This window comes from Arachis ipaensis, chromosome B06, assembly GCF_000816755.2.
Source record: "Arachis ipaensis cultivar K30076 chromosome B06, Araip1.1, whole genome shotgun sequence".
Lineage (NCBI taxonomy): Eukaryota > Viridiplantae > Streptophyta > Magnoliopsida > Fabales > Fabaceae > Arachis > Arachis ipaensis.
This window is the reverse complement of record NC_029790.2, coordinates 24941343-24954144: the sequence shown is the minus strand read 5'-3', so window position 1 is coordinate 24954144 and position 12802 is coordinate 24941343. Positions and strand designations below refer to the sequence as shown.

Below are 12802 nucleotides of genomic sequence, written 5' to 3'. Positions count from 1 at the left end.
CACTGTAATGCACAGCTTGCTCGGCAGAACACGCGTGGGTGTGCTTCAATTCTAATTTGGTCACCAGCCAATTATCATTATGCCTATCAAGCATCACGTACATCCTTTCTTTGCACCCAGCTGTTGTTATTCTCTTTACCCGCATTGCTGCCTTCACTCGAGATTCCCGATAACCTTCACGACTACAGTGTATCGATTGATTAATAGGTACCTTTAATTCCTTCCTGGTCTTGTCAAAGTTTGTATTCCTAATCCTCGTCACAAACCCAACTTTCTTCGAATAATTAGAATAGAACTCTTGTGCCCGCTGTAACGAATCAAATCTCAATCCTACGTACGGGATTTCCTCCACTGGAATTCCAGTGATCCGGGACCTGCAAATCCATTCAGAAAACGCATCACTCAACACAAACCGCATCAATCTAAACAATTTCCAATATGTCACTAGTTTTGCGAGAAGAATAAAATATATTTCACACCTCATTATTGCTTACCGTAGCATCATCCTTTTTCTGAATAGCGTCTTCAGATTCTTTCCCCTAAAATCGATAAACGAGGACATATCACCAAACAAGATACACATCAACCATTCAACACTAATAAAATACTTTGCCAACAAACAGAAAATACCTACTAATTGACATCCCAAACTAAACTAGTATAAAAAAGTACTATCGATAATCAAAACCATAAAAAAAATTAAAAAATTAAAAAAAAATTCATAGCTGGAAAAATCATCTCCACATGCTAAACTAAGAAATAATAAAACACAATTCATGCAATAAAGTGTATCCCTGCTAACTTTTGATAATACCTACTAATGGACAAACCAAATTTTTACTTTTTAAAAAATTACTATGTTTTTCTTGTAATAAATATATTAACCTACCATGAACAACACACATTAAGCAAATTAAACTGAGAAAAAAAATGAGTGAATGATGCTAAAATGAACAAGACACATCTAAGGATTAGCTGGTGTACTCCCAAATAAAAAATATAGAGCCAAAAAAATACAAATTTAATTTGCTAATATAAAGCTCATTTAACCATTTCTGAAACAGCAAATATCTAATAAAAAACACATCGATCTCAATGCATTGCTCAAAATATATAGTCATTCTCAACTGAATTTATTGCTATGTGTATCACAAGAAAACTCAGTACAAGACACATTCAATCGATATGAAAAAGTCACATTAAGCAAATTAAGTTGAAAAAAAAACACACAGAGTATTGCTAAAAATAAACAAGAAATACTATGTATGCTTAAAATATACACTCATTCTCAACTTAAATATGTGGCTCGATGTATCACAAGAAAATTCACCAAAAGACACATTAACCTGCCATGAACAACACACATTAAGCAAATTAAACTGAGAAAAAAAATAGGAGTGAATGATACTAAAATGAACAAGACACATGCAAGGATAAGTTGGTGTACTTCCAAATAAAAATTATAGAGCCAAAAAATACAAATTCAATTTGCTAATATAAAACTCGTTTAACCATTCCTAAAACCGCAAATATCTAGTAAAAAATACATGGATCTGAATGTATTGCTGAAAATAGATTGTCATTCTCAACTGAATTTATTGCTATGTGTATCACAAGAAAATTCACTACAAGACACATTAAGTCACTATGAAAAAGTCACATTAAGCAAATTAAATTGAAAAAAAAAATCACAGAGTATTGCTAAAAATAAACAAGAAAGACTATGTATGCTTAAAATATACACTCATTCTCAACTTAAATATATGGCTCAATGTATCACATGAAAATTCACCAAAAGACACATTAACCTATCATGAACAACACACATTAAGCAACTTAAACTGAGAAAAAAAAATATGAGTGAATGATCTAAAATGAACAAGACACATGCAAGGATAAGTTGGTGTACTCCCAAATAAAAATTATAGAGCCAAAAAATACAAATTCAATTTGCTAATATAAAGCTCATTTAACCATTCCTAAAACCACAAATATCTAATAAAAAACACATGGATCTCAATGCATTACTCAAAATATATTGTCATTCTCAACTGAATTTATTGCTATGTATATCACAAGAAAACTCACTACAAGACACATTAAGTCGCTATAAAAAAAGTCACATTAAGCAAATTAAGTTGAGAAAAAAAATAGAAAAAATAAACAAGACACATCTGAATCCCTGTTAATAACTCATGATGTAAAACATTAAAAAAAGGTTGCTGGAAGGCCTAAGCAAAAACGCCACTAAAAGAAGAATTACCTGTTCTATATGTGGTGTGTCATCTTCACTCAAACACAGAACATTAACGTCGGTGAAAATAGAATTCTCCCTCACGTCATACGCACTGCCGGACAATGCTTCTTCAAAAATTGGTGTATCCATAGGCATATTGTGATGCACTCGCCTTCAACACAGATACATACACTGGAAATCGGTGCTCCAGGAAGGGTCTGTGTCGCAAATGGAAAGGCTATTGTAGATTCTTATTGATGTTACTAAAATCAGGACGGAGATATTACCTGGTATAGTTCACGGCACAACGGTTTCACGACACCACCATGCACGCACGTCGCATCTATCTTCCACGAGGCTGTTGGTGTATCTAATTGGAATCGGGGAGAGAGACGGTCACTGGCGGATTGGGCACGGCGGCGTCCCGGTGACTGAAAATTTTGGCCAATTGTACGAGAGAGACGTTCGGCGATGGTTTTTTAGAAAAGAAATTGCTTGAAAGGGTTGGGATATTGAGTTTCTCTGGTTTGAGGTTAACCTGATCCACGTTTACCATTTCCTTACTTTTTCAAAATGTTTTTCATGGACCCCACATTAAACCTAATTTAGCCATTTAAATTTATTTTAATTTTTTTTTAATTTGTGTTGGTAATAGTTGGCAGACTCTCTCTTGGTAACGTATACTTTTCCATAATTCAACAAATAAAATCTCCAAGTAATCGAGGTTTCCTCTATGGGCTGCTAAATTGTTCATTTGCATTCTACTTGTTTTCTTTTCAAGGTTTGTAACATATTTTTTTTCACAATGCCAAATTGCGATCATTTTGTTGAAAATATCTTACGAGTGTATGCATGGTGCCTTACAGTGCATGAGAAGTCCATTTTGCTGCCACTTCCTGCAAGCCTACTGGCCATGGAAGAACCTTTTATTTTTAAGTGGTTCATGCAATTTGCCATGCTCTCCATGTTCCCTCTGATATGTCGCGACGGCTTGGTTGTTCCATACTTTGCTTTGCTTGCTCTCTTCATCCTGATATTCGACGTACCTGGTCAACAGAGAGTTAAAGAGGGCAATTATTTGTATAATTATTTGGGTGCAACAACTGTACGCCTTGTTTTATTTTGTTATTTCATTCTTCACATAGTTTACTTGACCATGAATCCACCTGAGAAGTATCCTTTCCTTTTTGAAGCAATAATTATGAATATGTGCTTCTCTTAGTTTGTGCTTGTAACTCTTGGCTGCAATATAAAGCGGTGGGTGTTGAATAAACCTACCAAATTAGAAGTAGACAAAAAGTTTATTTGATACAGTTTTTACTTTGGAGTAGAAACCTGAAACCAGTCCATCCAAAATAAAAGTACGTACGTATATTTAAGTGACCGGTTTTTTTTTGTGAAAATTTATATTTACTTATAAAAATTATTAAATTATTTAATATATTTAATTAAATTATTATTTAACGTTTTTCAAATATTCAACTAGATACGAAAATAATTGAAGTTGAGTCTGCATATTATTTTATGTCCATGATTAATCATTAATTTAACTCATAAACATATTTGAGTTTCACCAAGAAAATAAATAAATTAAGAGGAGCATGCATGCAAGGCGCATGTTAGCAACAAGAGGGAAGGCGAAGATATCGAAGCGCACGGCAATAAGAAAGAGGTGTTTGGTACGGTACGATCATAAATTCATAAGTATCGATATAATTAAAATATGAACAAATTAAAACACGACATGTAAATTATATTTTCCACATCAATAATTAATTTTTTTTTAAATATATATCATATCAATTATTTTACTAAACTATCCTTATACTTTAATAAAAATAAAAAATATTTTTTTATTTAATATTACAAAAACTAAAATATCCTTTTTTATAGTACAAATAGATAGGCTGTCCATTTCTTCACCTAAACTCAGCCCCAACACTGATGGTATCCATGTTGAAAACTCTAAAGGCTGTTGGAATATACAATACCATGATAAGCAATAGTAATCATGCATATAATTAAAAACAGCAATCTTCTACTTACTATAATTATACAGCTTATTATGATAATAACATTATTAATTATTTGACTAATTTTGAGCAGGTGATGACCGCATTTCAATTGGACCCGGCACTGCAAACGTGGACATAGATGGTGTCACTTGTGGTCCTAGCCATGGGATTAGGTACATACTTACCAATTATTGGTGATTACTAAAATAAGTGCCACCTAATCTGATTCTCATTGTTTTCATTTCTTCGAAAATTTCGAATTCTTTTTTAGTTTTCTCTCTCTTAAAAATGAGTCAGTTACGAAGAGTTTCCTGTGACTCGGCTGGGCAGTTATTTATTTTTGTTGAGGACAGGCAGCATCGAATGAGGAAATTTATGATGCTGTGTTGATGTGTTCAATTTATTTTGGTGCTCCCTTAGTCTTCTCTTTTTCAATCTCTGTATAATTCTGCCCGGGGTTAGTTTTGGGATCTTAAAATATGGTGTTTGTTACGGTACGATTATAAATTCATACGTATCGATATAATTAAAATGTGGACAAACTAAAACACGACACGTGGATTATATTTTCCACATCAATAATTAATTTTTTTTTTTTTAAATATATATCATATCAATTATTTTACTAAACTATCCTTATACTTTAATAAAAAAAATATTTTTTTATTTAATATTACAAAAAGACTAAAATATCCTTTTTTACATTAAACAAAAATTATTTTAATTTTTTTAATTTAATCAAAATTTAATTAACTTTAATTTTATAATTTTAAATTAAAATTAATTTAAAAATCAAAATCAAAATACATTTCATTATTTATATACATTGAAAAATTAATTCATTGATCATGAACCCTAATCTAATCTTTTTCACCCCAGTTCATACCAAAAAGAACACATCTAAACAATTTTTCTTCATCATTTTAGGAATGAAGTTGTATTTTATCGGTAGATTGATATTCAATGATGAAAAAAAAATTTAGGCTCCATCCTCCGCCGTAAACGCATAGCCGCAGGGGTTGATGAAGGAAAAAACGGCATTGTAGCTGTCAGCACCACTACTATAAGATCCAATACCAATATCCGATAGGCCATTCGCCGGTATTGGGCTCTGGCAATAACCGAAGCCGGTGCAGATCTCGCTAGTTGTTTCATTAACACTGAGGCACACTGAAAAGCACCCAGTGGCATAGTTTCTTCTCTCTATAATATTATACTGTACTACTTCTCCAATTGTGTTGCAACCAACCACTGTGAACTTGTTTTTACTCGATGAGAAGCTGAAATGTGTCAAGTTGAAGATCTTATCGTAACTGATTTCGTTGATTCGCGTGCCGTTGACGTTGTATTTTATTGGTAGATTATTATTCAATGATGAAGAAAAATTGTTTAGATGTATTCTTTTTGGTATGAATTAGGATAAGAGAGATTAGATTAGGGTTCATGATCAATGAATTAATTTTTCAATGTATATGAATAATGAGATGTATTTTGATTTTGATTTTTAAATTAATTTTAATTTAAAATTATAAAATTAAAGTTAATTAAATTTTGATTAAATTAAAAAATTAAAATAATTTTTGTTTAATGTAAAAAAAGATATTTTAGTCTTTTTATAATATTAAATAAAAAATATTTTTTATTTTTATTAAAATATAAGAATAGTTTAGTAAAATAATTGATATAATATATATTTTAAAAAAGAAAAATTAATTATTGATGTGAAAAATATAATCCACATATCGTATTTTAGTTTGTCCACATTTTAATTATATCGATAGGTATGAATTTATAACCGTACCCTAGCAAACACCTAAGAGAGAAAGACGTTTAAAACCTTATTAACACTCTTCACCATTTCATCGCTCTCTGCATTTTTCTGCAAAATCTCAATTCCTTCGCTCCATTCTCTCTTACATTCAGTATTAATTTTCACTCTCTTCTCTCTCTCTCTCTCTCTCTTTGAATGTGTTTCATATTTTGATTTTTTTTTTGCCAGCTCTCTCCTGTTTTCTTTGTGATCTTTAATCTCGCTGTTATAGCATTTCATCTTTGATTGTTTTTTTTAGGGAAAACAAAGTGAAAATCAATATATATTTGATCGGAATCGAATCGTGTATGAACTTAATATATTATTGATTTTGGATTTAGTTCTGAACTCAGGTTCTGTTGGATTAATATAGTAGTAATGTTTTTTTTTTTTTTTTTTCATTTCAGAGCTAATTAGTTTTGTAATTGGTTTAGCTTTCTTTAGCGGTCCATTGCTTTAGATTTGGCTTATTACAATGTATAATTTTGTGAATTTAACCTTTTATGTTTGTTTGTTAAGTTACCATCACTTTAGGTGTTGTTGTTTCCATATTATGTATGCATGCATCTATTTCTTACTATCAATGCATACGTGATGATTGGAATGGAAAGAATTGCAACTAGATACTTTAATCATTATATTTTAACTTTGGCTCCCATAGGCACCATGTCCCGTATTCAGCCCTCACTTCAGAATTCTGGTTTTACCATCCACAATGCTGGAAGGAGCTCTGAAAGTAGGCTTTTGATTCAGAGCTTAACCATGGGTGAGAAGCACATGGATTCTCGTTCCGCCAAGTGGAAACGAACACAAGTATCATGTCAGAAAACAGCTGAACCCATCAGCCTCTCCAAGTCTGATGGTGGGTTATTTTTTTGTATTTAAATGAATCGTGTACTTGTCTTTGTTCATCATGGCTGTTGGTTGAAGATTTCAAACTTTTATAGCAGTTATTTTATCAATTGTACAAGTTCTACAGTTTTATATTTGTATTGAAAAGAAATAGATGAAGGAACTGTTCCATTACTATCGTTATTGAAATTGAAAGTTCACAAATATATGAATGCAAAGTACGGTATGTTACTGCTGAAGGTTAATGTTCTAACCAAGAATTAGTTCTCGGAAGTTACATGTTATAACTCTTTTATACTCTGAAAAAGGTGGCGGTTAAAGTAGTTTGCTTCTTGACATTCTTTCTTTTAAAGGCCTGATAATCATGCTATGATGATGTAGCTTCCTTGCAAAGCTTTCCTATGGAGAAAAATCCTTCGCAAGCTGCGAGTTTTCCTTATGGATTTGAGGTCTACAGCCATCCATCCTTTAATTTTCTTGACATTTCATTTCTCTGATTCTTGATAATTATATACTCGATGGTAATCAGCAATAATGTGGCCACAAATAAAAAAGCTTTATGTAAGCTTTTAGCAGGACATTGGATAAGATACTTTTTCCTTGCAATTGATGACTTTTGTCCAATCTACAGAATTGCGTTTATGAAATAGCCATGTCCCAGTATGGTTCTAAACTTCTAAAAATCCCCTAGAAGTATTCTGAAATCTGAACCACAAACATGACTGGGCATCGGCATTTTTTTTTTCATTATCCTATGATACAAAGTTATATGTTGCATGAGATGTCTTTTCGACATATGACAGAGCTTAGGTTTGACAACGATTGTATTCACAATCTATCATTATCTTTGTAACTCTTCCTTCCCTGACATGGAATATGTCTCATTTGGTTATGATCAGGCTTTGGTCACAGAGGTATGTGATGAGACTCAGATTGCTGAATTGAAAGTAAAGGTGACCTTTCTTGTCTCTTGTTTTCCGCTCTTGTAAAATTTGAAATCACTTTCAGTATAAATGAAATGAATGTCAGACTGTATCTTATAGGCTATATAAGAGGGTATGGTTTTCTGCTTTCCCTTTTACTGTGTCTAATTGTTTGGTATGAAATTATTTGGGATTTTCTATTGAAATATGTAATATAATGCAGCATGTCAAAAAATGATGTTGGCCATATGAATATAGTCCTCTAATATGCTGCGTGTGATGAAGCTTTTTGATGAATGCAATAAATTTGATTTACTCAACATATCTTTTGGCAAGTTATTGGATAATGGAGCTTTTGTCCATTTCAGGTAGTGATGCTTTTTGAGACTAAAATCCTATCTGAACATATAACGCATTTTTCCTTTTACATGGAAGAGAGTTCTGTATCAGTTTGTTTATGACCTTAGTTGACTTTTATTTTGATAGGTTGGAGAGTTTGAGATGCATATGAAACGCAACATTGGAGTAGTCAAAGCTCCTTTATCCAACATTTCACCAACTACAGCACCACATGTTCCGAGTAAACCCATGGTGGAATCAGCACCTGCTACCCCAGCACCATCACCACAACCACCAAAATCATCTCCAGGGAAGACCAATCCATTTCTGAATGATGCCACCGTGAAGTCATCAAAGTTAGCAGCACTGGATGCTTCTGGTCCCAATACTTATGTCCTCGTGTCATCCCCGACGGTATCTTTAACTGTTTTCCGCTGAACTCTGCTTTTACTGGTTTATTATTGTCTACTTAAGCCTTGTAGAGTTTGAGTGGATTTTTATTTTCATTTGTCTGTCTCTTTTTTCAGGTTGGTTCATTCCGAAGAGGTAGGACAGTGAAAGGGAAGAAGCAGCCTCCTATCTGTAAAGAGGTACATTTAGCATACCGCTTTCTCCATCCTCCACCATTCTGTTTCTAAGTAATCAACCAATTATGAGTTTATGACTGATGATTTTGTTTGTGGAAACTACATCAATGAAATGTATCTTAGGCTCTCTAAGTTGATCCATAATTTGGAAAATTTGTAGTATGTTCTAACAAATTGGCCTTTCTTTCCATACAAACTTATGAATGAAAGATATAAATGATATATTTTATCCTGGGAATACAAATATAACTGAGTTATATTTTCTACTAAGTTAATTATATATATGCTGTCATATAGTTGCATAGTCATGATTTTTGTGGGTCTAAAGTTCGTTTGACGATTACAAATCACTTTCATCACCATGTTCCTGATTCAGCACTAATATCTTCTCTTTTCCTTCTGTTTTGCTTTTTAATTTTGAAATATACAGGGTGATTACATCAAAGAAGGCCAAGTAATAGGGTATCTGGATCAGTTTGGCACTTCACTTCCTGTTAAGGTGATTTTTCTTAGCCTCTTTAATTGTGAGTAATTCTGAAATGTCTACTTCCTACTGACCGTTTCTCTTTTTATCTTTTTTTTTTGGGTTAAATTTAAATGTTGCAGTCAGATGTGTCTGGAGAGGTGTTCAAGCTACTCTTTCAGGATGGAGGTAGTGTCCACCGGAATTAAGTTATATAATATACGACTTTTGAGATAGTAGTAGTAGAAATGCGATTCAGCTGGATTTGAAATAAAGACACTTTTTAAGTTTCCTTCCAGTAAGTAATGATGACAAAATCCATAGATCAAGACTGGAGAAAAAGGGTCCTAAACTTGTTTTTCTACACTGAATTCTACCATCTTATGAGATACTTAGTACTCAACCTTTTCCCACCTTTGTGTAAGATATTCTAGTAACTTGGATGGATATGGTTGGTACTAGCCTAACTTTAAAAATGACTATTTAAGATATTGAAGAATTTATGGTTGGTACTAGCCTAAAATCTTTTCCCGTGTTAACTGACAAAGTCACATCTTATCCATGAAGATCTTGAATTCTTCTACATCAAAGACATTAGTGAAACTAAACACACTTTACAAACTGTGTGCCTGTTCTTTCGCTTGTACTTTTTAAATGATAATCAAGATTAACATGGTTCATTATAAATTAGTAAATTACCATAAAAGTCTACTGCTGGGGGTACGAGTTTCAGGGTTGCTGACTAACTTAATGGTTATGATCTACCTCTCCAATGTCCTTTTGATTGTTATTCATGATTTCCTGCATCCTGCCTAGTGCCTAGTTGCAACTTGCAACTTGCAACCACCAAGACTAAGGTGCAGTTTGATATTCATAGTTGTGATGAATTTCTTACTGTTTTTCTGTTTATGATTTACAGAGGCTGTTGGTTATGGAGATCCTCTTATGGCTGTCTTGCCTTCATTCCAGAATATCAAGTGATGAGTCATGTGGCATCATTTGTTGAGCAGCTGATATGACAAATTCATTTGTAGTCTGGTTATTCTTTCTTTTCGGCCGCAAATAAGTCAAGAAATAATGAATGGTACTGCTATATTGGGCAAGGAATCCTTTATAAGAATTTGCACGAGTTGTAGAAAAAATAGACATTACAAGGCAACTTCTAGTTCTATAGTGCTTTAGCTTGCTTAGAGATATTTGAACCAGCATTGCAACAATGTGCAAACATTTCCTTTTGCTGAATGATGTCAGAGCACATAAATAACCTACTGATCACTGATCACATCTACTGTGTCCATATATAGTTCTTAATACAGCGGGATGATTGTGAACAAATTATTATATTATAAATGAAATTGATTGATCTCCACCACTAAGAAGGCATTTTAGTGTCCAAGAAATGAATACCCATAAAAGTTAAGAGATTATGAAATCTTAATGAGCCCCATTAATCAAAGCGGGAAATCACTATTTTACTCCCTTGGTATAAAGAGATTATTATACCTACACAAACTTTACTAAAGAATTATGCAGTCTTCTCTGTACTCAGGACATCACTAATCCTTTGAACCAGCATCTCTTTCACTTTGTGTAGGGCATGTTCAAGGTTTTCCAGCTGCATAATTGGCACGATGGATGAGTTTATTTATGTGGTTTATTGCTTGATAGAATGAATGATTATTTCTTTCCTCTCTAATACAGCTTACTTGAAAAGATTTGAGATCCATACCTCTTGTCTAGCAAATCTGTTATGCAAGAATAATCCACTATACAGATCAAAACTATCTCTCATGGTGCTGTCCTTCTGCAATTAAGTTGTCGTTGTCAAGTGTCAATTTATTATATAAGATTGTTTCATGACTAGGTTTGGAAAGTGTATAATTAGAAGTGTACCAATTGAACAAGTGTCTGAAAGCCCTTTGTATCAATAGGTGTGAATTTAGCATCCATTTCTGCCAATGTCCTGGTAAAAATAAATAAATAAATAAATAACAAAGATATCCTAAAGTTGTATCTAGTGAGCATATCTTTAATGATTAAATTAAATGTATAGAAATCTGTTCTTCACTTGAGGGGGGTGTTAGAGATCCCCAAATTAATCGTCATGCAAAGTGTCAAAGAAAGGATGCCCAATAAGAGGTGCGGTATGCGTCAGCAGATTGGGCATAATCGACTATCTTGCCATCTGAATCTGCACGACCGACATAATAGGCACAACAAGGGGAAGTTATGATGATGACATGAAAGCTGCAACTTTTTGCGGACATGTCAAACAAGGTTAGACTATCCATAATTTAACATGAGTATTGACTATTTTTGTGTATAGTTCTTGCTTTCCCGTTAATACTAATGAGTGCACTTCAAGAAATGTATCTCATTATTTTTTGTCAGTGCTTCTTTGCTTAGCGCAACTGATAAGACTTTTCTCAAGCGGCCTGGAGCGACATTGGGGATGGACAATTCTCGGAGGATGGACATGAGTTCGATAGAGTAATTTTGTATTCGTACTTCAATTCTCACCTATAGAAAAATGTGATATGAATTCACATGTCAGGTTTAATCCAAATGAAGTACTTGCCACAACAAGTCCATTTTAACTTACTCATTGGACTTGATTATCCTGCTTTGTGAAACTTTGTTATTGTAATTCGATAATGGTATGTACTACATGCCCAAAGAAGACTTTATGTTGTTAAACCAAAAGAAAGTAACCGTGGATTGAATAATTGACATGTTCAATTAAAAAATTATCTTGTAATCTCCATGCTCATATAGTTGGGTGTTTCCTTTATCACATTTCCTTTATTAATTCACGGTGGATTCTAGTACTAACATGTAAGATATTTCAAGATTTTTTTTTCCATGTAATTTTTCCTTCAAGTCCATCCAAACTGGCCCAACACCTAAAAAATCCAATCCCATTAAATGAGTGTGTATTACACGCGTCCAAACCCTCCAAAACGTTAGTATACTCATTCGCGCCTTGAATATGAAACTTCCTTCTTCAACCTCGAAACTGCTACTGGAGTTCAAATCTCTCTCAAAATCTCTCAAAGCTCGTTCGTATTCTCTGTAAAAACTGCTTTTACTAAAGAATCGCAAGAAGGTTTCGAAAGAAAAAAGAAAAAACAAACAAAACAAGAACAGAGACTGGGAAAGGTATGAGATAAACTACTATTCATTGAAAATCTCGCAATCTCGCGTTTCTCCTAGATCGATTTAAGGTTTAGTGGTTTGAGTTGCTTCGTTTAGTAGATCGAGTTATTCTGATTCCATTTTTTTGCGTAACTAGAGCATACGAATGGAAATGTGTTATTATTCTGTGATATATAGTTCGGTTCATTAGAGTTGGTGATTTAGATTCACTTGATTGTTAAGTGTTCAGTTGAGTTTTTTTCATGCAGAAATGTTTTTCTTGTTGATTGAATACTTATCATGTTTTATTCAAAATATGAATGGAGATCAGTTCATTGGAATTGGTGATTTAGATTCACTTGATTGTTAAGTGTTCAGTTAAATTTTTTTGTATACACTAATATTTTTCTTACTGATTAAATGTTTATCACGTTTTATTCAA

General features: G+C 33.0%; 1 protein-coding gene and 1 long non-coding RNA gene across 4 annotated transcripts; one reads left to right on the top strand and one right to left on the bottom strand.

Moving 5' to 3' along the window:
• LOC107647915 (biotin carboxyl carrier protein of acetyl-CoA carboxylase) lies at window positions 3589–10560 on the top strand. Of its 3 annotated transcripts, XM_016351967.2 has the most exons (9): window positions 6058–6173; window positions 6723–6923; window positions 7295–7362; window positions 7813–7866; window positions 8323–8589; window positions 8703–8765; window positions 9193–9261; window positions 9369–9414; window positions 10145–10560. In XM_016351967.2, exons 2-9 carry the CDS (start codon window positions 6728–6730, stop codon window positions 10204–10206), a joined length of 825 nt encoding a protein of 274 aa, XP_016207453.1. In that variant the 5' UTR covers window positions 6058–6173; window positions 6723–6727; the 3' UTR covers window positions 10207–10560. The 3 variants fall into 3 exon arrangements, with proteins under 3 accessions (XP_020959967.1, XP_016207453.1, XP_016207451.1); XM_021104308.1 differs by lacking the exons at window positions 6058–6173; window positions 6723–6923 and adding an exon at window positions 3589–3597; XM_016351965.2 differs by lacking the exon at window positions 6058–6173 and having other exon boundaries at window positions 6194–6923.
• Window positions 10547–11266, bottom strand: LOC107647916. The gene is made up of 3 exons (XR_001621665.2): window positions 11119–11266; window positions 10955–11029; window positions 10547–10840 (listed from the first exon to the last, which is right to left on the bottom strand). It is a non-coding gene; the product is annotated as an uncharacterized LOC107647916 (long non-coding RNA).